General features: G+C 42.4%; 1 protein-coding gene across 4 annotated transcripts in view; it reads left to right on the forward strand.

Moving 5' to 3' along the window:
* Positions 1 to 27,817, forward strand: part of TJAP1 (tight junction associated protein 1) — a 580,368-nt gene that overhangs the window by 449,404 nt on the left and 103,147 nt on the right. For 3 of the 4 annotated variants that reach the window (XM_069608809.1, XM_069608808.1, XM_069608810.1), the window contains one exon: positions 25,710 to 25,739. The exons of the other annotated variant lie outside the window; for it this stretch is intronic. In XM_069608809.1, coding sequence (XP_069464910.1) covers positions 25,710 to 25,739 — 30 coding nt within the window. The remainder of the gene's footprint in view (positions 1 to 25,709; positions 25,740 to 27,817) is intronic. 4 annotated transcript variants of the gene reach the window in all.

Raw genomic sequence — 27,817 nt, forward strand, 5'->3', positions numbered from 1 at the left:
AGGGAAGTAACCACGCTTCCCTGCTTTCTGGAGGGAAGTAACCACGCTTCCCTGCTTTCTGGAGGGAAGTAACCACGCTTCCCTGCCCGTTGGAGGGAGGTAACCACGCTTCCCTGCCCGTTGGAAGCAGGTAACCACGCTTCCCTGCCCGTTGGAGGCAGGTAACCACGCTTCCCTGGCCGTTGGAGGCAGGTAACCACGCTTCCCTGGCCGTTGGAGGCAGGTAACCACGCTTCCCTGGCCGTTGGAGGCAGGTAACCACGCTTCCCTGGCCGTTGGAGGCAGGTAACCACGCTTCCCTGGCCGTTGGAGGCAGGTAACCACGCTTCCCTGGCCGTTGGAAGCAGGTAACCACGCTTCCCTGCCTATTGGAGGCAGGTAACCACGCTACCCTGCCTATTGGAGGCAGGTAACCACGCTACCCTGCCTATTGGAGGCAGGTAACCATGCTACCCTGCCTATTGGAGGCAGGTAACCAGGCTACCCTGCCGAATGGAGGGAGGTAACCAGGCTACCCTGCCGAATGGAGGGAGGTAAACAAGGTTCCCTGCCGATTGGAGAGACGTAAGCAAGCTTACCTACTTTATTGAAGGATTGTAACCAAGCTTCCCTGCCTATTGGACGGAGATAACCAAGATTTCCGCCTATTGGAGGATCGCAACCAAGCTTCCTTGCCTATTGGATGGATGACCCTACCTATTATAGGGCCATGACCAAGGTTTCCTCCATGTTAGAGACTCTCCATTTGAGGGACATCATCAAGCCTCTCCCTGTGGTGGTGAGAGTGGTGTCGGGCGGGGGAGTATCCAAACTCCCCTCCCCATTGGAGGAATGTGTTAAATCTTCCCAGCCCATTGGAAGAAAGCTTTCAAGCTTCATTCCCAGTTGCAATGTCCTGACCAAGCTCCCTTCCCTGTTGCAAAAAGGTGCCCAAGCCCCCTTCCTATAGAAGGGAAGTGTCTAAGCTCGCCTCTGTTTAAGATGAAATGTCCAGTGTCTTGCCCATTGGATGGAAGAGTCCTTTGGAGGGACTTGCATGCTGAACAAGGGCCCATTCCCAGAGTCCTCTTTAATTTAAACATGCTGTTCAAAATGAACTTGGACTACTATGGTAGCGTTCCTTCATAGGAGGGCATTCAGAGGCCTGCTTTCTCGACTTTCCCCTCCTGACCTACAGTCCCCACTGCACAGCTTTGACTATAGGAAAACCCTTGATACAAATCTGCTGTTGTGACAATCCAGGAGGTTCCAAATTATGATAAATACATATTTTATTCATATACACACATACTTCATTGTATGTTGACTGGACTTTCATAAGAGTAATTAACGGATACCAATTCCTCTGTTGATGTGCATATATCCGCACTACGTCATTTACATGAACATTTCATTTCAGGGGTTTGAAATTGTGATTCGATGAGCAGGAGCTAAAACCAGCTCCTGGGTGTCTAGCATCACCCTGTAGGGAGGAGCTACCGCAAGGAAACCAGGAGCTATCAGGGATGTTCGTTTAACTTGTCAATTTTGTATGAATCATTGTGTTTAAATGTGTAGTAGATGTGTTGTAGTTCTTGTTTATTAACATTCTCAAATACTTAAAGTTAATGTCACATTTGGAAGGCACCCGTTGGCCCTAGAAGCCAAAAGTGGCTGCTGCTAGCTGTTGCTTTGAAGCTAACTAGGCTCTACTATGCTAGAAGCAGGCGCTAAATAGCTCCCAACTCCCCTCACTTTTGAACCCTGCGTTTTGTGAATGAGATTTTCTCTGGCGTAATTAAGGACCCAAACCAATAATCTTATTTTCTAGTTTGTACAACACACTGGGATACATGTTTGCGATGTTTTGTCATTGACAATACATTAATGATCATCATGCCAATGTGTCATAGGCCCAGCATGTTTTGTTCCTGTGCAAACAATGATTACCAGGAACTTCTTCAGGGGATCAGAACTCTCACAAATTGATACTCCACAACATCCGTTCATATACAGCTTTTTGAACAGTAAAAATACAGTCCTTCAAACACTTCAGACACACACTTCAATGGCTGAAAAACCCAGTATTCCACTATTTCAAACATCAATCTTTTTCTTTTCTAAGCACGTTTTGTCAAATTGGCTGCATATTCACTACTAAGTCCATGTTGACAGTTCTTTCATTCTTTGATAACTCCTATGGTATACAATCTCTTTCTAGCGTCCCTAGTTTCTCTTGCATGTATGTTATTTTTCCAAATTATGCAAAGCTTCTGTTGTGCCAAGAGATGGGTGTGTCTCAAACCAATCCCTGCTAAGATTTGAGCTGAGCCCTGCCCCCTCATGCTTACTGCTCTATGAAAACTATACAATCTTGACTTGCTGGCAATAGGTGGCTTTGGCTGGAGTTCCTGCCCCCCTGCTCACAACCCAGAATTAGCTGGGGGCCGCTGCCTCTAAGAAAAGGAGTGGTGGTGAGTGGTAAGCGCTTCACTGAAAAAAGCCCCTGCATACAGCATAGTGGGCCCACACTGTACAGACAGCAAATTATCTCACTCAGGAGCCCCCCCTCCGTAACACACTTGAAAAGCCAACATCCACAAAAGAGGCCATCCACCACTACTTGAATATACAATAATTTCTCCAACGAGGACTTAACTCTGCCTCCTGAAGCAGACCTACCTCTCCTTGCCCATAGGTCAGGCTCTGTAGCGTGTGCAATTGGCCACTGAAATCCTTTGGCATTCAACACCACTCTGGTGGCAACTTTGGGTCCACTTTAATTTTAGAATTGCAAGCCACCCATCCAGCTCTACAAACAGCCTTTTCTGCTGCTCCCCTGATAAAACCAGTATCACAGTCTTCTGTTCCAACTACATAGGTCTCCCGCCGTTGTGGGGTGTGAGGCAGGATGCAAGCTTAAAGTCTTGTCATGTGGCCGTGGAGGAGACAGAATGCCTAGGTTGTCTTGTGTTGTGTGGGGTTGTGATGAGGCAGGATGGTAAGTATGGGTCTTGACCTGTGGAGGGTGTCCCTTACATTTCATGTACTCCTACACCTTTGCTATATAATTATGGTATGTCCCTGCATGGGGATGGGGCCGGAGCCTTTTTATTAGCATGAAAACCCCAATTTTGAAAGTGGAGCCGAAGTGCATGCACAGAGCACAGCTCTGCACTGCATGTCGCACCCACTGGTTATGCAACCCACTTGGCTGACTGGACACCTTTACTGGAAGTCTATCAGCATGGGGGGGGACCTTTATTTGATCCTTTTTCACTCCTTTTAGTTTATTACTCTTCAAATTCCTTTCCTCGGTTGACCAGGTATTCTCGGCTACACCACAGAAGTCTGTTTTTCTTGTTGCTATATCGTTTAGGCATCATCCGCATGCATTGTGCCTGGAATGTTTGGGCCCAGACCACACGCTGGATGTTTGTGCTTTTTGTGATGTGCTTTCTGTCAAAGCCTTCAAGATGCGCCTACTACGTTGGGAAGCCCTTATCAAGATGTCTTCATCTCAGCAGATCTGTGTTCGTACAAAGCAAGATGCAGAGGTCAACTTCTCCACAGCACGCAGACCTGGATCTCCTTTTCTGGAATCTCTGCCCTTGGAACACAAACCTTCTTGTCAAACTTTCCTAACTCTGTCAACTCTCAATTTACAAGACCATCCAAACTAGCTAAATATCAAAGGACCAAAACCACTATGGACCTCAAGATCCATAATGCCTGTTGTACTGGGACAAGGAAGAGGGACTCGGAGTTAGTTGGTATCCAAAGTGTCATTGATCAGCATGAGCGGTCTAGTTGTTATATAGGAAAACACCTGAGTGGGACATTTAAATTGAGAAATGAGCCCCAGCTGAAGAACGGTGTGAATGGTGTAGTCAAAGCAAACTGGCGTGCTGGGGTTGCTGTGTAAGCAGCAGGAAGTCCAGCTGATGCCGATGCAAGGAGGGAAGCTGTGTGACCGTGCAGAGTGTATGCAGCAGGAAGTGGCATCGGAGAGCAAAGGCTAACTGAAGGAGAGACGGGCTCCCATTAAGGCGAGCAACGCTGCAGTGTGCGAGGTGAAGTGGAGAGCCACCGGATTGGAAGGGATGGAACAACTTATTGAAGCTGTGCAAAGGTAGTCGGCAGAGCGAGCAGCAAACGGGAGGCCTGCCATCTCAGCTAGCTAATAAGCAGGGACGTCAAACCGATGAGTTGTCCTAAAGGCTGTCTGGGGCCTGGGACCACGCTACCTGCAACTTTCTCTTACTAAATACTCTCCCTCTAGACCTCTACAGGCCTCTGGCACCATCTCTGTGTGTAAAGAGTTTCGCTGATTGGAGGGACAGAGGCTGATTGCTTTCTTTAGCTAGCTCCCTTTTATGGAACCGCCTCCCCCTTCCTCCTTGTCTTGAGATGGACTTCCTGAAGCTCCTGATGACTTTCCTCTTCACTGCCTCTGCTAATCTCACAGAGGCTGTGATTGGTGACCAAGGCCCTTATGTATCCTTCGACGTCCTGGCCTTCCACACCTAATAGCCCCAGCCTCTGCCTACCTTGCAGCACTTGCCTCTGCACCCACAGGCCCTCATCCTGTTGGCTTGCACTATTTACCTAATGCGGCTCCTAGCACTTACCATACTATGCACTTAATTTTCTGCTCACCCATGAGCACAGACATTCCATAACATACCCCCACTTCCCCTCTTCTCGCTGCACTTGCATGTTTTGTATACTCACAAGGCATAGTAGATTCATCTTTATCTTCCACTGTTTCCATTGTTTTCAATCCCATGTTCCCGCCCTGTTGCACTGTGGACGCTTTGAATCGGAATTGACTTGGTGTATAAGCGCTTAAAAACTGCACAATAAACAAACGTAAAGGTGACCAAAGGGCGCTCTGAGAGGGCTATTGGATAGCAAATGATATTTTTGAATACCAAACCAAAAAAGTAACACGACGACCAGGGTTTAAGTTCCACTTCATGGGATACCAATTGGGGGAAGCCTATAACCCGCATTGCTAACAGCCAAGCGGCTGTACAGAAAGAGCACACAAGCAGCAAAGTCGCAATTCCTCTTTTGTGGGAGACCAATTGGGTGAGACCTGCAACCCATATTGCCAAGAGTCAAGAGACCATAGAAAGAGCAGCCATTGTTCAACCCTTCACATACGGGCTACTCGTGGAGAGCGTCTTGGTACAAACATTGCCACTAGGACCAATTGTAGTTGCAGTAGCTTTATCCAGGCAGGCGAGTAAACCAGGAAACGGATCAGTAGTAGTTATCCCTGGCAGGCAAGTGGACCAGTAAAGATATTTTGAAACAATGTGTTTGTGGCAATAAGTGTGGTAGAAATAAAGTGTTACCACTATTATCTTTTTGATGAACTGGTGCTTTATAAGAAGATTGCTTGCTATCCTGACAAAAATATTTTGTTGGAAGAAAGAGTGTGATTTACTAAACATTTCTATATATCCTAAAGAGAAAATTTTTCCTTGGTTCATGAACTTTTGTTTGGTGAGAAAGACATTTGCTTTACCCAGAAGGATATTGTGAAAGACAAGTGCTTTGCTTTGTGGAATAAGTATTGATGAGAGAGACATTTACTTTATCCAAAGAAAGATCGTATTGGAACTTTTGTGTTGAACTGAATAGAACTTTGTTGAATCTGAACTTTTCCCCAAGTGTTCCTTGATTGAACTAGGGGAAGGGAACACAACCCTGGCCAAAAGGAGTACCATTTAAGGCTTCTATGGTTTTGCACTGTGGTGTTGAATTGAAGACTGCCAAATATTTTCTGTGTTATTTTGCTGTATGTATTAGTGGGGTCAGAGACATTTGTCATATTTCTTTTAGATTTAGTTTGGTAGTTGTGGACATCCTCGTTGGGGTAGGGAAAGATTTTTGATTTAATAAAATGGCAGACTTTGAGAAATCTATACCTTTGTGCCCGTCTCACGTTTCTGACCCCTCACAACGTGTGTATATTACACAGCCACAGTAGTGGCTGTGTAGTTATGGTTAAGTTGCTGTTTCCATAGGAAGAGCACTTTTTGGGCGGCTTATAACTTCGCTCACCCTGGACAAATCCTCACCAAACTGTTAAAAAAAAAAAAAAAAAAAGTATATGGCCCACTCTGAATTTTCATGCAAAGTTTGGTGAGGTTTGGTCCAGGGGGGGAAAAGTTATAGGGGCGGTCCCAAAACTTTTTTTTTCTCCCATAGACTGAATGGGGGAAAAACTTTGCACACGCCTGCAGCCCAAACCGCTGGACAGATTTTCATCAGGAGCAGGGTCGTGGTCCCGAAAGCGTGCTTTTGTAAATTTGGTGAAAATCCGTCCAGTAGTTTTTTTTTAAAATGACCAAAAAGTAGGTCTAAAAAAATTAGTGATATATGTCCGCTCAGCGGAGACACTTCCCTGTTCGCTCCGCGGGCAGGACACCGATTGGCTAATCGGCTCGCGTCATGTCTACGGACACTCAATGTGTCTGCTGATTGGCTGGAGTGAGGTGTGATGTGTGTCAGATTGTTCCGATGCGCCCGCCATCTTGGATCCGCTGACAGCGCGGCGACGAACAGAGGCAAAATGCAGTTTTGCAGCGTGTTTTGGTGTGCACGAGTGCTTGGGGAGATTTAGGGAGTAAGAGATGGGTGAAATACTGTATTTGTTTAGGTGGCAGGTGCTACTGATGTATTCGCCATGCCCGCGCTCTCCGGGATGTTCCGAATTAATGAAAATAAGGGGTGTCCTAAGGATAGTATACCCGTCCGTGCTGTGCGCAGACAAGTTGAAACTGTTCTAAGGACACGCGTGGTGTCAACGGACTTTAAAATTGAGTATATGCCATAGTTAAACATTTTGAATCTATGGGTGTGATACTGAGTTATAAGCCACCATGGGTGTGATATGCTGTGGTGGTTGGGCCAGGACCTAGAGACGAAGGCCATGCACCCAAGACGAAGTTATTAGCACTGAAGTTATAAGGCAGCATGGGTGTGATGTGCTGCAGTGGTTGTGGGTGTGATATGCTACGGTGGTTGTGGCCATGGCTTAGAGTCTTGGGTTGTTGAGATCCAATATATTTTTACATGACTTTGGTAACTGGAGGAAATATTATTTTTCAATTTCTGTGATAAAAGAAAAGAGCATGTTAGTGTATGTATTTTATAAAGACTTATTACATTGCATAATAGACATTTCTGCTTTTTTTTTCGGCCCTCATATTTAGTTTACAAACCAGTGTACTGTGCATTTTTCTCAGTTTCTGTGTTTGTTTTTGAAATCATTGGGTCTGTGGAAAAAAAAATCCATGTCGGATTTAAAAAAAAACCTTTTTTTGTTATGCTACAATCTGTTTGTTTGTTTTCAGTGTTCACTTGTTGTTTCTGGCTAATGTTCTATCTGTTGGCTTGTTGCAGATTTTTGAAGCAGTTAGATACCTGTTGGCTTATTCTGTCTATTTTTTGTCATAATTTAGTGGTATTTATTTATTTGTTTGGTTGTTATAAAATTTTGGGCCAGTTAGATACCTGTTGGCGTATTCAAACTGATTATAGTTTTTTAATTGAATTTGTGTTAATGTTGAAGTACAGATTACTTATTAAATTTTGGTTTTAAGAAGATTAAATAAGCGTTTGTAAGATTTGCTGGTAATCTATGCTTTAGAGTAAAGGTACTATGATTACATTCGAACCATCCACATTTCTTTTTTATATATGCAGTATAGTGACCTGCATTGGTTGTGGCTCTTGCGTGGTAGATTATACCTATTGTTGTGAAGGTTTTCTTACCAAGTGATACTTGACCGTGGGTGAGTCCAGTTAGCTTGCAGTTGTTTTTGGTACCATCTACATTGTAACGTAGAAGCATTAGTATTACGTAGATACTATGTTTGTATTAGCAAGGTGGAGCGATTATGTGAATTGCAGGTAGTACATAATCTACCATGGTTTGCATTTTGTACAAGTTGCTGAAATGGAATGGATTCACAATTAGGTATGGATACATATATAAAGCGCTCATTAGGGATTTGTTCGTGTCACATTGTTGCAGAGAGTGCATGTATGTTTCCACATGTATGAAATCTGGAAGATTTCATTTATAGGTATGTTTTTGTTTTCCAGTCCTTGTAGTAAGTACATTAGACATTCTTGTGGATCTTCTTGTGAGTTTATAGTGATTTCACCATTCCAGCACAGTAGTCCAATTTTTGTCTCATTCCATGAACACTATGTGTTGTCAGAATTGTTTGTTGAGTTTCTATGAAGGACTAAAATTTGCAAACACAATTGGTCTGTACTGTGTAAGTAAATGTTGTTAACGATTGGTGACAATTGAAATAGAATATTAATTGCTACATTTGCGTAGCAACTTACACCAGTTATATTTGAAAATTTGAAGGGACCAGATAGTTCTGTGTCCAAGTAATTTTTTCGGAGTGTGTTGCTTCTTTGAAGAAGTACCTGACTTACTTTGACTAATGGGTTCTTCTTTGGTTGTGGTAATAGATGAAGTATTAGATTCTTTTACTTTCTTTGGAGGATTTGCAGTCAGATCCTGTTGCATTTCAGTTTGAATTAGTTTTCTTTTACAACGTTTTCCTTTTTGTTGAACAGGATATGTTTTTAGATGGAGGAGGTGTATAGTGAACGTCATCTATTGTATTCTAAAATGCAAGGAATATCAGCATTTACTTTACTTGCATTAAAGTTGATTAGAAATAGACCCTCAAGTCTACGTAAGCGTGATAGTGATACGTAGCTCATGCCTTCTTTAAAGACTGTTACCAATATCTATCAATGCTTTGTCTAGGGTAAGACCTTGGGATTTATGAATGGTGACTGCATATGCTAGAGTTAGAGAAAATTGTTCTCTGCGTACATACATGTCTTTGAAGAGAAGGAATCAAGCTGTTGATCGCCCTATCCTTTTTACTTCTGAAAGTTTGTCAAAGAGAATATTGACAAACTGAATGTTGTTGTAACGTGGGTATGTTTGAAAGCCAACAACTGTATCCAGTACGCCATTTACTAGTCCTTGCTCCACGTCAAGGTTACGTTTAAGCATTACACTACAGTTTAAGGATAATTTTAATATTTTCTCCAAACCAGCTGTGCTTCACCACTGACGTATAGCAGTATAGGTTTGTCATTTTGGCAGGTACATTCTTTATTTTCGTGTTGTACACCATGTGCAATTCCTTTTGTTACTTCAAAAATGGTGCGCTGGTCTTTAAGTTTTGATTGTAGTACAGTTAAGTCTTCTGTATCTTCTTCATAGTGACACATGGTGTTTTCTACTTCTGTCATAGCTAAGTCTGCCTCATTTTCTATTAGTGCCTGTCCCAGTGGTTCTTGGCTTCCTGTTACAGAAGGTGGACTACTGTCGGAAGTCTCCTTATCTAGTTGGCCCTGGAGTTCTTCTTCATGTTGCTGTTCATTGTGCAATATTGTTTTGTGCTGCGTAAAGTTTACATCAGTGATGGTGCTTTCATTTGCTTTGAAAGCGTCTTCATAGGAGTCATAGTTATCTAGTATCTCCTCCTTTTCTCCATGGTTTAAAAAGTTGTTACAGGGAAATGTAATGTTTTTTTTTTTTTTGAGTTTTTGATCATTTGATATGATTAATTAAGCTTTGTTTGGTAAGTTTCACTAAGCTGCCTTCACAATCTGTCACTCTATATCTACCTTTTTTTCATCAGGTTTTATATTATTTTTGTATGCAAAGTTTGGGCTATGTGGGCTATGTGGTATAGACGCATGGTTTCCAAAGTGGTACTCCTGTTCGGATAGTATGTGTCTAGTAAATTGTTTTTAAAAATGTCTTGGCTATTGGGATCTTTTTTGGCTATTGTTTCTATGTCCTCATATGATTTGAGAACTCTTTTTCTAGATTTAGCAGGACCAAGACTTAGCCATACTATATTTTCAGATTTTCCATACAAAGCAGTACCGGTTAAACGATCTGCAGCTTCACAGGAGCCACATTCTCTATGAGAATGCATTTTTATGCCTAAGCTGTACAATTTCTGAGATAGTGTTTGGTCTGATGATGGGTCATTGCAGAGGTCTTGAAGCTCTGTTTTTTCTGCTTTTGTTATGTAGGCTGTAACATATCGTGCAACTGCAGTGGAATTGTCTGCAATGTACTGCACATTTATGTTTGCATACCATAGGAGGGCAATGATTGCATTGTAATCATTGATATATTTTGATTCTTCTGTTCTTTTTATGTAATACGTGTTCTTAGGCAATTTACCTTTAACACTATGTCTAACTGAAGACATGAAGTTGTTCACTTCACCTATTTCTGTAACTGGTCTAGGGAAACCATTGCAGCATTTGGTGTAGTATGTCCCTTTGGTTTTGTATTTGCGATGACAATATTTGCCACATTTGTGTCTTTGAAATTGTACAATTTGTGCATGAAGGTCACTATGTCTCATTTGTGAAGGGATTTCCCAAGTGACATATTTTTGGATGAACTGCAAAACAGTGGCATCACTGTCCTGACCAAATTTAGGAGCATCTTTAATCCATAAAAGCATGTGGATATGTGGTGCTCCTCTGGCCTGGTATTCTTTTTCTTTTCTCCCAAAAAAGTGTTGCACTTCTCCTAGGGGAGGAGCAGTTTTATTACAAATAAAGTGTAGCATAGCAATGAAACGATGGTGGAAATATCTTGAAACATTAACAGGATCTAGAGAGCAAAGTTATCCAGGTGTTAGTATATCTGTTTGTTTTTTTTTTGTTTAGTATGCGTAGGAAATCATGTAAATCTTCCCATGCATATTCTGCACAACTTAATGTAACAAACCAAGTGGGTGGTCCAAGGTTTCTGATCATACAACTTACATCTCTGTGATGTCGGAACCAGTATTCTTTCGTACCACGCATGTTTGCAAACAGATTTGTAATGCTTGATTGTAAAACATCATCTTTTTTTCAATATGTGTGCAACTCCGTAACATAGTTGCTAGTTCACTTTCAAAGAGTAGGTGGAATATGTATTCCCAATGTGGATCTTCAGAATACATTCGTAATGCGCGGTATTCTGATGCTGTTATCTGAGTGGGTCTATCATCGTACCTTCCTCCTTTGCCAGTAGGAAATAGTAGAGGAAAAGAACGTGCTTCTATACTTTTTTCTCATATGCTCATTGGTGATCCTTTGGTTTGTCGTATTTGGTACATTTCTAATGCATTATCTATGCTGTCATTAGAGTGTAATGGATGAATTGTATAATGGTCTAAAATATTGGATACTGCAGCAGGATCTAGAAGTTCAAATTGACCAGCTTCTGGCGACTCTTGAATTATTAGTTATTTCCCTTAAGTTTTCTTCAATATTTATTTCTAGTGTTCATTATTGTCTTTTAGATATTGCAAGGCTTGTCTAACTTTATGTAAATCCACGAGTTGTTGCCTTTTTTTTGTCTTTTGTTGGTATACCATTTACTAAGAGAATTAAAGATTGCTCTATTGGATGTTGCACTCCTAGTGTGTGCACATTTTCTGTCGGATCTAATGGTAAATAAACTACTTTGCCACAAATGCCTTTCACCAATTCAGAGGGAGGTAATTTTGCTGTTTTTGGTTGAAGGCGTGTTATTGCTTGAAATGGGTGTACTGTTTGAATTATGATGCTCTCATATAAATTGAGTTGTTGCAGGGGTTTTGGTAGTGGGAATAATTCCAGGTTATTTGTAATTGTAATAGCACATAAAGGAGTTTGGTTGTCAAGTTTTGTAGTGCAGTAAGTGCAAAGTATTAAGGGGTCCATTATTTTGTATTTGATTTCTGCTAAAAGGTAGAGAGCTAATTCAAACCATTTGGAATCTTCATTGTCTTCTATTTTGTATGTTACGTCTATAGTTTTTGTGTTACTTTTAAAAAGTTCTGCGGCAACACACACACACATGGTTTGGTACTTCAGTGGATGTACTTTTACATTTTAGAATTTCTTTTTTGTATGTGTGTAGTAGAATGTTGCCATGTGCAGAATTGTTGCTAGTCTGTTGTAAAGCTATAGCATTTTGTAAGTGGCTTTCACTTCCAAAATATTTTCTCTGGATACGGTCAATTTCTTCTTGTAGGTCTTTGGGTGTACCATGTAGAAGAGTATTATTTACATTGGCTAGTTCTAAAGCAGGACTTTTAGCATAGTACAGTTTTAGACTACATTTCTCATAGTTGAATGATGTGTTGATATCATTTTGATATCATGGAATGTGCTTTTGCAAATAGGTCCTGAAATGCAGGCTAATGAATGTCCTTGTAGTCCTGTGTATTTGCGCACTGGACAGGTAGCCATATTTTGCAGCACTTTCATTTTGATTTGGTCTTTACCTTTCCCATACTGATTGAGGAACTGGCGTAAAGATTTGAAAGATTTGTTGGCAATGTTACACATTGACGTGCATGGCCATTTGTATATTGAATGTTCTGGTTCAGTCGAAAGGAGAGGTAATTCTGAGGTTTCTGGGGATATTTTTGTAAGCAGTGTTTCTTGTTCCATTATGGTTTTAATTTTTTCATAACCTCATCCACTGCTATGGATGGCAATTGTGTGTGTTTGGTTTTGTTTGTATGCTTCTTCATTAAAAATATGGTTCTGTGGTTGTGGTGTGACTCCATTCACCTCCACAGATATTTAAGAAGTTATTTTTGTTGACATTCTGTTTATTGTGAAGTTTTATTTGTAGTTTAGTACTTCGTTTTGTTAGTGGTTTCATCCTGTTTAAAACTAAAATAAATAACTTCCTTTTGAGAAGGATTGCACGGTCTACGAGAACTTCTAGGATTAATTTTCTACGGTAGGTTTTAAGGGTTGTGCATGATTTCGCTTCTGTTTTTATAATATTCTGAAGGACCCTGTGGCAGAACATTTTTGCTAAAATACTTTCTTTGGTATGGTTACTTGCTAGTATATGAAGATTTATAGGAGCAGTTTTAGCAGTAGTGGTAGCCGAATTCCTGTTAAGCATTTTTTGTTTCGTTTTACATTTTGATAGAGGAGGCAAAGTTTCTGTACTAGAAGCTTGTTTTGTTTCGCTAAATGACTCAATTCGCTGTTTTGTTTGAACGTTTTGTACAAACTCTGGTAGAGATGGTTGCTTATTTTGGACACTTTTATTTTCATTTGCTTTCTTTGGGGTCTGTTGAAAAAAAAGAAGGTATGGGTTGGTCTGTTTTGCAATGTATGTGTGCTGTGTGCATGAGTGTATGAGTTGGATGGGAAAGATGTATGTGGTGTGTGATTGCATTGGGCAGTTACAATGCGTTGGGAAGGCTATTCTTCTGTTTGTGTGTTACTACACTGCGGTTCAGATGAGAGTGGAAAGTGAGCTAGTGGTGAGGAGAAGCATTAATAGTAAACGTAATGATATAAAATTAAAACATTTCTTTGTTTTGTAGTACTAACAGTCTAAGGGGTGAGTATGTTATTTATGTTCCAAAAAAACGGGATTTGTGTGCCATTCTGCCTGCTAATCTCTGTTTAATAAATGGGGATTTGTGGGCAGAATGGTTCAGAAATCGATGTTTTTTTTGGTACGCATATTACATGAATGAACCACAGTCTTTGAGGAACAGTAAGAATATAAAGTTAGTATTGTACTTACTATTTTTTTTGTGGAATGAGCAGGTTTCTTCGGATATGTTTGTAGTTTAGATGCCGCTGATTTTCAGGAGAGTGGCCTTCACTGCAATTGTAAAAAAAAAATAATAATAATTTTGTGTTTATAGCACTGATGTTAATCTACACATTGATTTTTATGTTTTTGTGGTAGTATTCTTGTTTGATATCTGAACATAGTGTATGTATGCATTTCATTTGACTATGTGCAGCCTTTATATGTTATTTACAGTATGTTTAACATGCTTTGCAAATGAGTAGAATTTTAAGTTCATGAAATTCACTTGTTTTTTTACAGCTGTTGTAGATAGCAGGCAGGTTTGGAAGTGATAGTTTGTTATAGTAGATGGCGAAAATTTTAATATTTTCATCTTATACTTAGACAAGCCAACAATCGGGAGCACCTGAGAGGGAGATTTCACCACAGCAATCGGGAACATTTATTTTTCTCATAGGATTGCATTGGGGATTAGCATTAATTTAGGCGGGAGACAGTAAAACATTGTGACATTTTTCAATGAAAAATCGAGTCTTGCGCGTAAATCGGGAGGGTTGGCATGTATGTATGCATAGGTTATGAGGGATACAGTAAAAAATAGTGTGATTTTTCAATGAAAAATCGGGAGCTCGCGCTTAAATCGGGAGTGTTGCCATGTATGTATAGGCTATGCAGATTTAGTGGCATTACTCTGTTTATATGGATTCATAAGAGTTGTACATGTACTCTGAATAAAATATGCATACCTGTACTTTGTAATCATGCAGGTGGATATGCATGGAGCTGTAAGCAGAAATCTTCGAAACTTGTACAGTAGTTTTTGTAGTAGGTACTTTCCAATGATGAGTCTTGTATTCAGAGTGATCAACAGTACATTTGGAAGTGCGGAACGCTGATGATGGAGTTAGATGTAGAGGTCTTGGATGTGATTGGTGGATGATTGTGTGACTGCTTAGCTGTATCCAATGAGGGAATGGAACCGAGAGTGATGTGGAAAGTGTAGAAGGGCTGGTAAGAGTTATGTGCCGCGTGGACACCGCGGCTGCCTGCGTGTAGGGCATGCCACATACAGGGTTTTCCAGCAAATCCAGCATGGAAAGGGGACTGTAGGGATCGGCCAATCAGATGTTGACGTTGTGGATTTGTGTATAAAGAGTCTGTGTAGTGAAGATGGCAGAGGTGGAGAAAGTCGGGGTGTTGGTGCTCGGAGATATGTTTGTCAATGGTTTACAGCAGAATTCTGAATGCAGGCATGTTGCAAACAATTTTCGATGTTAGAGGAGTGGAGGTGGTGTGGAGCGCTGTGCCCGATTGCAATGTAGATGCAATTCTCCAAGTTTGTGAAGATATGCGTAGGATGAACAGTCCCAATTTGGTAGTTTTGCCCTATGGTGCTTTCCATTTGGGCTACGTGAGTTCCCCTACTTTGTTGGCAGATTTGGAACAGTTGGTTCAAGCAGTAATCCACATCCTTCCAAATGCGAAAGTAATTGTTTCTGGATTACTACCTAAGGCAATATGGGACAATAGTTCTGTTTTTTGTCCTCAGCAAAACATTGCTAGGTGTGCAATCAATCGAGGCATGCGTGCCTTCATGCTAAAAGCTGGTATGTTTTTCTGTAACAATGAGAATATTGTTTCGAGTAATGCTGCTTATTTTGAAGCAGATGGTGTTTCTTTATCTTTTTTGGGAAATGCCATGCTGTTTTGGAATGTAAGGGTTGCTTTGGAACAGGTTATGTGAAGATTTTAGTTGTAAAATAAGAAAACCCCCAAAAAATACAAAATAACAGGTGTCTTGTCAGGCATCTGCAAAAAATAAAAAAAGGCTCTTTTCAGAGCCCATCTCAAAGGGGAAATGCGGCACACTATTTAAATGTACATTCACCATGCTCAGATCTTCTATATGTCCACGGACATGGCGGTAGTCTGCGGACAGCGCCTATTACATACAGGGATTCTGGGGTGGAGAGGCATGCAAATGAGAATGAGCGGAGCTAGGGATTGGTCAGTAAAGTTTGGTGGGTGTGTTGTGTAAGGAGAGATTTTGTGAGAACGTCTTTTTCCTGCGAGAAGAACAGATGGCTATGGCTGTGTGTTTTCGAAAACAGATTATCTGGATTTTGGTAGACTCATGGATACATTGGTTGGAGGTGCATGCAGAACGTTGTGGTGTATCCGCAGATCTTGGATTCGCTTATGTGGAAGTGTACTGGCATGGAGTGCGTGGAATGAAGTGGCTGGACTTGGTAACTCTCTGTGCTACTTTACAGACAGAACATCATCCAGACAGAATTATAATTCATTGTGTAGTGAACAGTTTAGGACATGTGTCTGGAATTTCTTTGCAATTTGCAATGAAAGAAAGACTTGAGAAGATCATGGACATGTTTCCAAATTCCCAAGTAATTTTTTCTCGTATTGCGCAAAGACCAATGTGGCTGCGTTCTTCTTCATTTGGTCCACAAATGGAGAAAGCGAGGCGCAATGTCAATAAGGCTGTTTGTGCCTTTCTAAGAGATGTTGGCATGTCCTCAATGAAAATATTAGGCTTCGTAGCACATACATTTTTCGCAGAGATGGAGTCCATCTTACACATGCTGGCAATCAGATTTTTCTGAGAAATGTACAAAATGCATTGCAACTTTTTTTAAATTAGTCATCTATTTTGCATTAGATGTTGACGAATCCAAGTTTTTCAAACACACAAACACACCACCAAAAGGCTCTTTTCAGAGCCACCACTTACTCCCAGAGAAAAGTGCATTGGTTTTGCTAGGGCAGCACCCCAAAATGTTATCTGTCCTAGGACTTTTAAAAAATGCTCAGGGCCCTGCACTGTTTATTTCATACTTCGTTTTAAACTGTGAAAGACGGCTCTGATAAGAGCCTTTTTTTTTGGATTTTTGTTGTTTTATATTTTACTTCCTTTTTTACACACTAGGAGAGGAGGGGAAAGGAGGGTAAGGAAGGAACAGCAACCATGTGGATAAGAAAGGGCAGGTGGAGAGGAAGATGTAGGGTGGGCATTATTTGGGTAGGTAGCAGATCTTCTGGTGGTCCTTGACCATAGTCTCGAAAGCACTTTGAAGACTCTCCCCCTGCGTCGCAGTACATGCACAATATTGTGACCCTCGAAAGGGAAGGGTCAACAGCATCGCGAATGGCCTGTGAAGCAGCTGGAGGGATGCGCTCTCCGACAGGAGTGTCTCTTGTGGTGAGAGGAGCGGAAACAGAGGATGATGTAAAGGAACTCAACCTACTACGTTCCTCACAAGGTACAACCTTGCGAATGTCCGCACCATGGAACGAAGTTAGGTGTCGCTTCATGGATGTCGTACCAAAGCTGTACGAACCACGTCTCCCTCGACTGAGCACTAATTTTGCACTGGTTACAGGTGACCTGGTTCGCACATGCTTTTGGTACGTTACCATAAACCAGTGGTCTTCAAACTTTTTTGGCTTGGGCCCCCCCTGAGCAAAGTTTGGGCAGGCCGGGCCCCCCCAAAAGTGCCAGATAGACAGTATGTAGAAATTGCTATGAACGTTTGCATGCCGTCACCGCACCCTACTCCCAGTACAGACCCAAGGCTCTCCCCACTCTACTCCCACCACTATCCCAGTGCTGCCGCCCATCCTGCTCCCACAACAGTCCCATAACACAAGCATACACATTTAAAAAAAATAAAATTGCCATAAACGTACCTTCTGCAGGGGCCTGCGCGTGGTTGCTAAAATGCCCCGCTCCAGGTTGCTCTGCCCGTATGTGCTAGGATGCGCAGGAGCACCCTCTTGCACATACATGCATGCAGTGCCCCAACCAGCATTTCCAATGAGCTATGCAAGACTGGCGAAGCAAAACACCCCCAGAGTTGCATGGTTCAGTGATCATGTGCGGCTGGGGACATGAACTGTCAAAGGCAAACAGTGTTTCCCCTTTGACAGTTCAGCCAGGGCTGGCTCCTTGCCTCCTCCGTAATGGGTGAGGAGGCCAGTGGGTGGATGCCCCCTCACCCATTATGGATGAGCTGTCAGGCTTGGACTGGCCAATAGGGCAATAGGGCGATGACCGTACCAAAAATGCAAAATGCTAGTGTAGGCCAGTCAAAATGGACCACTTTTTTGGCCAATGTGGGCCAGTTTGAGGAGTTACTTCACTATGCAGCTAGTAGTTTTGACCATTGTTGCTCAATAAATATTCTTTAAATATCACAATTCGTTTACATTTGAACAAAAAACAACTCCTCGGGTACTATTCAAACAGTCTGTGACTAAAGGACTGAATATCCATTTACAACTGCTGGCCATTTTTTCATTGGTGCCTAAGACAGTTTTATGGTCCAGTCTGACCATGTGAGCTACCCCTTCCCATTTCCTCCAATCTAAATTTTTTTTTTTTACATTTCATGCTGCGCTCTGCCACCGCCCCTAGGATGCGGCCACGTCCCCCTGGGGGGGGCACGCCCCACAGTTTGAAGACCTCTGCCATAAACGGTAAACAACCGCCACACCCAAGACTCCCGGCGAGTGCTGGTAGTAGGGAGCGTAGGGAGTTCCTCGACCTCATTCTCTTCATCCTTGTTCTCTACATCCTCATGCGTGTTCCCCTCTGCAGGCCCTTGGGGAGGTGGTGGTGGAGGATTTGGCGGTGGTGCTGAGGCAGATGTAGCAACAGCAGCCATGAATGCCATTAGGGATGATGAGGTAATCTCAGCCAGAGCAGGAAAGGCAGCAAAAGTCAATCTGCAATAGCCAGAAGTACAATGAAGATCAGCTCAGGGGTGTGCCCTTTTATAGGGGTGGAGGGGTCCCCCTCGAAAACATATCGAACACTCAAAAGCGTTCAAAAAGTTACAAAAAATATGTGCAAAGCCAGGGCCATTGTCTGGGACATGTGAAATTGATTTTTCTTTACTGTTAAATAGTTTGGTTTGTCTGATTTATGTTCTTTTAAAATGTCGAGCAACCGGACAGAGTCCGCAAATTAGAACACACGCTCAATGTGGGTGCAGTCACATGATGACGTCGGGAAGGGAATGGGTGTCCTCAAGACCGCATATTCACAGGAGTGGTCATGCGCATGCGCGCGGCTGTTCTACGGACATTGTTCGGGTCCTGAAACTAATTAAAAGTACGACACAAGTGAGACGGACAGTTACGGACAGGCGCGATGTTTGCAAGACTTATGGATGTGGTGCGCATGTGCGTAGATGTTCTGCAGACTGTATGGCCAGGTATAGTGTCCTTAGGACAGCTCCATTTTGTTTGACTACGGACATCCCAGACGGCTGGTGTGTTCTAAGAACAGTTCCATCTTGGTTGCGAATGGTACGGATAGGTGTAGTGTCCTTAGGACATCCAGATTTGGTTAATTACGGACAGGCCAGACAGGCGCGCTGTCCGCGGACATTTCAACTGCTTTTTTAAAAAAAAACAATAAGACAAAGAATTTCATTAAAAGAAACATAACTTTTTTTTATTATATACATATACACAGATTATGAAAGAGAAGGGGAAGCAGAAACTGATACAAAGACAGGGGAATTAGGAGTTTGGAGAGGATGGGTGGGAGGGGATGAAGGGATGGAAGTCTCATCAAAACGTTTATCTTGCAACAACAAAACAAAACCACACACAGACAACCACAACAGTACACGACGACTACCGGCTGCAAACACCCCAGACCCAGCCAACGGACTCACCGGGCTGTGGCCGTCAACAGCACATCACTGCTCTCTTGCTCTTTTCCTGCTTCCTCCCATTAACTCACCCTCCCTTCCTTTTCCAGAGCCGCCAGTGCGCCAGGGGACCACTCTGGTGGTGATAGTGCGCGATATAAATGTCCTTTAACATTAACATAACATTAACATTGTTGTTGAGGGTTTGGGGATAGTTCACTGGGACATGGAGAGGGGGCACAGGTACAGGAGGGACAATGGTACTTAATTGTTTCTTTTATGTGGTCCTCCTCTAACTGTTTCAAACTATTGAATTTTCCTTAAGCATGTCTACTTTCTGTTCAATGCGTTCCAGAGTCTTTTCCAATGTGTCTTTTGGAGTAACATTTTCAATGTTTGTATGGTTTGTAAAAAATATATATATATATATGTTAAGTACACATAAGGCAATGATTATTAATTTGCTTGTATAGACAAGTGTCTACCATTATTATCACTGTCTTCAGACATTTCCTCATGTGGAAAATGTTCTTCCAGCTACTCCAAAGTACTGCACATTTCTGTGTGAAAAACAAAAATATATTAGTTATACTGTACCTCATACAAGAAGTAGAGCGATATATAAAAAAATGAAGTTTACTTACTAGTTTCTGGTAAGTTGCATTTGTTGTGTAGGTCTACTGTTGCTTCTAGCTCTGCAGTTTCTGTGAGGTAATTATGTTGGTATCTTTTTTTGTTATGGTATAATCCATTTTATTACATATCATACTTCAATGGATGGTTGATGTGTGAAATATGTAGGTTCCACTGCTTATTATTATATATAATGTGTTCATGTGCTGGTTTTTGAACTTGCGTAGTGTTTATATGGTATGATAGAACAATTTCAGATACCTCCTGCGTGTTTGAGTAGTGTTGATGTCGTCCGGGACCGTCCGCGGACATCAAAATCATTAGTGAGGTGTTCAGTATGTTCTATGTTACTTGTATATAAAGTAAGGGACCCCTAGTAAACATCTATCAAATTTACATTATGAAAATGTATATTTAGTAAAAAAAAGTTATTTAAAGGGACGTTATGGTTCCAAGTAAAACCGAAAACCCCCTGAAATTCGCCAGTTATGGTAAGCTAAGCAACCATAACTCGCGCCACCACCCGCACTGCTAAGACTACCACCCAGGACATCAAAGATGACATCACAAATGTCATTGATGACATCACTGTTGACATCACATGTCTGGAACCACCTTTTTTCCTTTACTGACATATCTAGGCCACATGGCTTTCTTCAGTAACAGCCAGGAACTAAAAATTGAAAAGGTACCATATTCGTAGACTTATCCTTCAAGTATGTTCTTACAGCAATTCCCTTAGGGTCCAGTCACATCATATGAAACATATACATAGGGGGAGACACAGGCTTGAAAAACAGCAATCCTTTCTGTGCATGAAGATAAGGAGTAGGGTTATCAGCACTTTCTGATCTGTTTTTTTTAGTGCTTTCCATGTATATGCTCATATTTGTATACATTGTACTCACACTACCTTCCTTAGGGTCCAGTCACATCATGTGATACATATACATAGGGTAAGTAGCAGCTTTGAAACAGAGCAATCATTTCTCTGCATCAAGATAATTAGGTTATGAACACTTTGTGCTACTACTGCTCCTTTTTTGCTTACTTCACTTTCCCTATGTTGTTGTCTCTTTGTGTTTTGTCTGTAATAATGCAATTATGTAGTAAGTGGGTTTTATTAGCTACTTATCACATGTGTCACAGTACGCAAAACTCTACTAAGAAATCAGTTATTTCACTATTCAACATGGCAACATTATGAATAATGCACTTCCATCATGTATGCTGCACACAATGCCTATGTTTCTACATGAGTAGCTTAGTATACTGGATAGAACTTCATAATAGAATGCCATTTATATCAATTCATTGCATAATGCACTAATTAGCACATCACATTTATTCCAATGATCCTTGAGACTTCTTTGTCAGCATTATAATAGGAATCCCGTGTACAGAATTTTCATGAAAAGTAAGTGCACCTGTGATGTCATCAGTGATGTCATCAATGACATTTGTGATGTCATCTGTGATGTCCTGGGTGTTAGTCTTAGCAGTGAACGGTGGTGCCGCGAGTTATGGTTGCTTAGTTTACCATAACTGGCGAATTTCAGGGGTTTTTTGGTTTTACTTTGAACCATAACGTCCCTTTAACAAAGTTTTTGTTTTTACTAAATTTCATATGTTTTTAGTAGCACAACTTAACCAGAACGACCCTTTAACAAAGTTTTTTTACATATATATATATATATGTTTTTAGTAAGTGTGTGACAATATATGACTAGATGCTTTACTTGCTTAGTGTGTATTTATTTTAAAGGCCTTATAAATCATTGCATATTTTTGTACTTACCTGTCTAAATGAATTATTGGTGGTGCTCAGTGCGGACTCGTTTTAGCCCTATACCACTCCCACTCGCCTCCTGACTCTAAGCCTTGCTGCCGTGCTACCTCACCTTTTTTGGGTTTGGCTATGCTCGGTGTCCCCCTTCACCATACTAGGTTGGCCTCCCAAAATCCACCCCAAGGTTTATCCATCTAAACAGAGGGCAGTTCATTCCATGCTTTAACTTGTGTCTTTCATGGGAGACTGAAGTCTCTACTGAAATGCATGGAGTTTCCCATGCCAGAAACACCTGCCTCTAGAGGAAGGTGTGTCGGCCTCCATGTTTGCCTTCAAAAGCCAAATCAGATCTGGTATGCACATCCAAAAGGATGGTCACTGTCTGACTCAGAAAATCTGGACTAAAACTCAATTTCTTCTGCCCTTCAACACTCATTGATCTTGGTTATACGCCTGTACCTTTGGAAAATAATATGCTAGACGCAAACTCAAGCTCAGTCATTGGGTGTGGCATCTGCCACTGTCTGGCATAAGCCATCCTTTACCTCCTTTTTGCTTTTTTAAACAATGAAGACAAACTACTAGTTCGAGTGTGGCATAAAGTATACAAGAACGCTGCCCTTCATTACCTATCCCTGGGCAAACCGCTCAGAATCTGAGTTTATTTCCTCCCGAAAAACAGTTGATTTTGATGTCTAATCGTGGCTACGGACATTACGGAGTCTACTGTACACTACATATACACAGCCCCAAGAGGGATGTGTCTGGGGGCAAAGGCCAGGAAACCAGCATGGCTCAGACCCGCCAAGTTCAACCCGGACTTGCAGGATAAAATCCTTTACCTGCTGTAAAAGACATCATATCAGAAAGCCAGGTCTTACTCCGATTTCTGGGGCTTTTCGGGACTCAAAGAACGGAGTGCAGGCAGGTCTCCGAGCCAGCAGAGGAGCAAGCAGCTGCACACTCAATCACAAAGTTTTCCCACCCAATCCTCTTCATCTGACAAGTCAGAACAATGACTAGCAGATGGAGGATCACGGTATGCAAGTTGAAGTTCACCTCTGATTTCATGTCCAATTTCAGAGGCTTTTTTTAAGGAAAATTGGATACTTTTGGTAGTCACAGGTTGTTTGTCTTCCGATTTCAGCAGTTTCACCTTCTGAACATCCCTTCCCCGTACTGCAGAGTGGAAGTGAGGCTCTTTGGAGGTAGATTCACAACCTACTGCCCATGGGAGCAATTAAGGAGGTACCTTCAGAGAGGAGCGCCGATTTCTTGTCAAGATTGTTGAAAATTCAGAAAGGACCAGGCGGCAATGTTCCATCTAATTATTTTTGGCTGTGTGCGCAAAAGAATTTTTGTGTGCGGACAGTTTTTTGTCCTGTGCGCAAGTGATGCCGTGCCGGTGGCGGTCGGCGCCAGCGTGCCTGGCTGTCACAGCAAGTGTTTAGTGATCCACTGTGTAAGCGAGGAATGTAAGTTTGCGTCACAACAAGCTCTACTCCAAGGATCATTTGGGTGTTCTATTGACCTCCTAAGACTAAAACTCATCTGAAATTGTGTCTTTTTAAATCTCAAAACATTAGGCTCTCTAGAACGGGAGGACAGCTCGGTAGCAACGTGCTCACCTTGGAAGCACGACGACACGGAGCAACACAGGTTCGATTCCCCCAGTCTGTGCTTAGAAACCTTTGGGTATTAAGCGCGTTATAAATATAATGTTAAAAACAGAGAGCACATAGCGCCTACCCTTTGTGCACATAGAATTGCACAGCACCTAGTGTCTGCTCTAGGGACAGAAATGAAACTTAGAATGGCTGTCAATGCATGTTATCTCTCTCTTTATCTTTCTCTTTCTTTCTTTCTCTCTCTTTCTCTCCCTCTTTCTCTTTCTCTTTCTTTCTCCTTCTCTCGTTCTTTCTCTCTTTCTCTCTCTTTCTCTCTCTTTCTCTCTTTCTCTCTCTTTCTCTCTCTTTCTCTCTCTTTCTCTCTCTTTCTCTCTCTTTCTCTCTCTTCGACTGGAGGGTAGTACTAGTCAGACAAGAACACTACATGTTGTTTGGCTCCTAGAGGCACTGTCTGCCACCAGGACATCAGCTCAGGTACAACCTACTGGATAGTGCTTTTGCCCATCAGGGTCTACCTGTTCCCCTCAATACTATGCTCAAATGTAACTTTCCATCTTATGCTATGCACAGCGACTAAGGCACCCGCAGACAGCGACTGAACACCACTTCCCAATCCACAGTAAAAACCACACAACTGACTTCTCCTACCAACTTGTATAACACAACCCCTCCAATGCATGCTCGCAACTATTGGTACACAAGGCCATCCTATACAGATATCTCCAAGGTCCCCATCAACGCATACTACCTGATAGCAACCTGCATGGGGAGCCCAGATCCTTTGGACCTGCGTGTACAAACACGACATCAAAGATGTGCATTTCCCAAACCAACGCCAATCCTTGTCTTTTTCAGATCCCATGGTGCCATTCAAATGGCAGCAGGGCGTTTATATGAAACCCAGCATCACTATACCGTACTTGGGAATGGTGCAACCGCTTTTCAAATTCCCAGATGTTTGATTCTGTTTAAATGTGCACATCTGTACGGAGTAGAAAAGATGTGTGGGAAAATAGTGTTCTTTGTTTCAGGTGAAACCGTTTTAAGCTTGGAACTAACCAATCCATGTAGGTGTTGTGAATTAGGCTGACTTTAGATTGCATTGCTTGGTGTTCTCTGGTAGAGGTCCACTGCATTCTATAGGATGGACGGGTGAAAGGCTGCTGGATCCGCATCTGGACATGCCGTCTGTTTGCATTGGGTCTGGCTGATGCAGTTATTTGCTATTGTACCTCTGCTTTTTCTAATCTCAGGCCCGGCCACTTCTTTGAGGGTGGATTTAATATATGGGAGCTTGCTTACTGTACTTGGTGAAGGAGATAAATGCATTGCTTAAAGTTGCCGAGTGCTGGTTATCAGCCCACTAACCTGGGCCAGGCCATTCCCTGACTGGTCTACTACTGACTTTCTTACTAATAGTGTTTGTGGACAGAAATAAGGTGTGTCCTATCGAAATGGTCCCGGAGAGACCAGTGATCAGTTGATCAGATACGCCTTCACAGGAGAAAGACTAAAGCATTTATTGCAGGTCTTGCATCTGAGTGGCAATATATTCAGAGAGCGACTGCCTACATAGGCTGCACTAAGTGAATCTCCTCCTTTACGAGGTTTTCTAAATCAACCATTGAAAGAGGCTTGACTGTTACCCACAGATAGAAATAAATCAGGTATGTTTAGTCCATAGCCCCTCCCTGCAAACCCTTCCCTTGCCATTGATGTTTGGCTCCACTCTAAGTGTAAGGTTATAATCCAAAACACCTTGGTTCTGATGCAACAGAGGAATGGGGCACAAATAGAATGGCATGGGCTGATTTCCCGGGCCACACAGGCAAGCCAAGCTACAAATGGATCTTTTCAAAGCTGTATGCAGAGTTAACCGTCTTCAGGATTGTCAAAAGTAGTAATGTGCATGATCACATTGAATGAGGACCACCTTATTTATGGCGGTAAGTAACATGTTTGGTACTTCATGATTAAGGCCCTTTTCTCATTAGGGTACTTGCCTCCATCTGGTAACGGACACCAGCATGAGGGGAGTGTTGGAGGTGAAAGATTGAAAGATCTAAAAATAAGGTGGTGAGACTGGTTGGTTGGAGAGGTGCCCTACTCTCATTCCTGCTCCTGTAAACCATCGTCTGGTGTTCAACATGTAATTGCTGGAGGAACTGGGCACAAGTGGACTAGCAGTAGTTTCCCTCTGGCTCATTTTTGGAGGCTTGTCAGCTTTGTTAAATTTGCCAACTAACTGTTTTCAATATCTTGTTTTACCAGGTCTCATCTGTTTCTCTTTCTCTTCTCTCCTTCTCTGATCCTTTTCTCCCCTCCCCTTTCTCCCTCTCATGCTGCCGCTGGCTCTGGCCCTCTCTCAGGCCTCGCTTAGCCAAAGCTGGATTCATGCAGTTGCGTTTTATTTGCCATTCTTTCTTTCTTGATAAACCTTCTCTGGTGTTGCCTTTCGGATTCCTAACACTTTAGGTCTTCAAGACATGTCTTGCCCAGCCACAGATACAGTGGGAAGCTTCTCGCCCGCTCTCTGACATGCTAGGGGCACTGCATGTTTGTTGGGATATAAGTGATTTCTAATTTGTTTCAATGCATAGTTCCTTTGCTACTGTACTGTATGCAGCTGTGCCTAGGAATCTCTCTCCATTCCTGGTCAGGCTGTCCTGTTATCTCAGTAGGAAGCACATAGCCCTGGGCTTTAGCTGCCTTACAGTCCCTGGCTTGCACCAGACTACCAAGCATGGCTATGTTAGCTAGAATCTGCTAGTTGCTAGGCAAGTCAGTCCATTTGGCTAGTAGAACTCCTTGCTGCCGCTCTGCCCAACAATTTCCATCACACCACTCTGTCATAGATGATTGGCTGAATTCAGGCCAATGAATAATTCCTCCTATATCTATTGAATGCGGACTCGTGGAGGGTGGGCCCCCAACCTTATTGATATAGGCTCAAGGATTTTCTGCCGGCCGGTCCATGTTCTGAGCGCACATCGCTGCAATCACCGGATTCTCCATTTGCTTGTCTAGTAGTGCATGCATCTCTGGACGGGTTGAGCATGTTGAAAGGGCCTCATCGTACTGCATGCTGAATTATGTCCCAAAATGAAGCTCAAACACTCTGAACAGGGTTTGGGCAAATTAAGATCAATTCTGGATTCAGAGGTGAAGAGACATTGGTAATCTAACATTTTCTTGGTAGGTGCGACCCACTCTGTGTCCCTCAGCAGGCACTTGTCAGGCAGTCAGGCAGTCTGAGACCAGGTTCCTGATATCCCATAATAAACCACTGTTACAAGACTCCGACGGGAAGTGTCAGATGGAGGATGGTTTCTCAAGTGTTACGAAGTGGCGAGAGAGTGGCAGGCTAGCATTCTATAAAGTGTCACTTGCTGGATAGCAACTGAGCATGCACTCGCTCCCGTGCTGTCTTCATGCTTTTTCTTAATGTGAAAGGTTGCCTCCTTAGTACTGTGCTGGTGATCCAGAAGCCACGTTTGCTGCAAGAAAAAGATTGTACTTCTGCATCCAAACGACCCACACACGAAAGAGCACATGCTCAATCCCTTTTAGGATTTTTCTAGACCCTAATTCTTTGGTTCAGGAAGATCAGTCCACACCTAGATTGCAGGGCTTGGGTGTATATAAAGCACGCTAGCCGGAGGATTGATGTAGCAGAGCCGTCGAGCTGTACTCTCAAAGACTGGAGAAGGGTGGTGAAAAGCTACATAGCAACATGTATTAACACGATGTGTTTGGACTGATTTTCTATACTCTGGCCTGGTGGACAGATGTATAGAAGTCCCAACCTTTGCTGTGACGGAGACAACTCTGGGGAGCTGTAGCCAAACCAGTTCAGGTAGCAGTGACAGGCGGTCTATGATAAGTTCTTCAGAGGTGGTGAGCTTGTAAGGGGTCCACCATGTCACACAATGGCAATCACAAATTATACGATGTATTAAAATAGTTATTTATTTGCTGAAACACACTATGAAGAATAACTACTAACAGTTAGGGTTAGCACACAAGACCAATGAACAATAGATACATATATGCAGTCACTTATTATAGGGCATATTACATATCTGAAACCCCTGCAAAGCAAAGGTTATATGGGTATTATGCACTTAAGGTCCACAGAGATGATCCCGAACAAAACATTTTCAGCCCTGAGTTGTCTGGGGCCTTTTGCCCAATAGTTCAGGTAAAGGTTCCACAGAATCTTTGATTCAGGAAAAAATGCAGGTAGGGTCTCTGGGGATCAGTGAAGGGTTCTTTAGGGTTGGGGTGCCAGTAGAACGAACTACCAAAAGTTGCCCCAATTTTCAGAGGTCTTGCGCAAGCAAGCAATGGCAAAGCCAAAATTGTTAGAATAAAGGTTTATTATAAGCCCATTGACCTATAATGGGAGTACAGGGGTAGGTAAGAAACTCTAACTTACCCCCGTACTCCAACTCTTCACCATACTTGGCAGGACAAA

Source organism: Ambystoma mexicanum, chromosome 4q, assembly GCF_040938575.1.
Source record: "Ambystoma mexicanum isolate Mex_15411 chromosome 4q, UKY_AmexF1_1, whole genome shotgun sequence".
Taxonomy (NCBI): Eukaryota; Metazoa; Chordata; class Amphibia; order Caudata; family Ambystomatidae; genus Ambystoma; species Ambystoma mexicanum.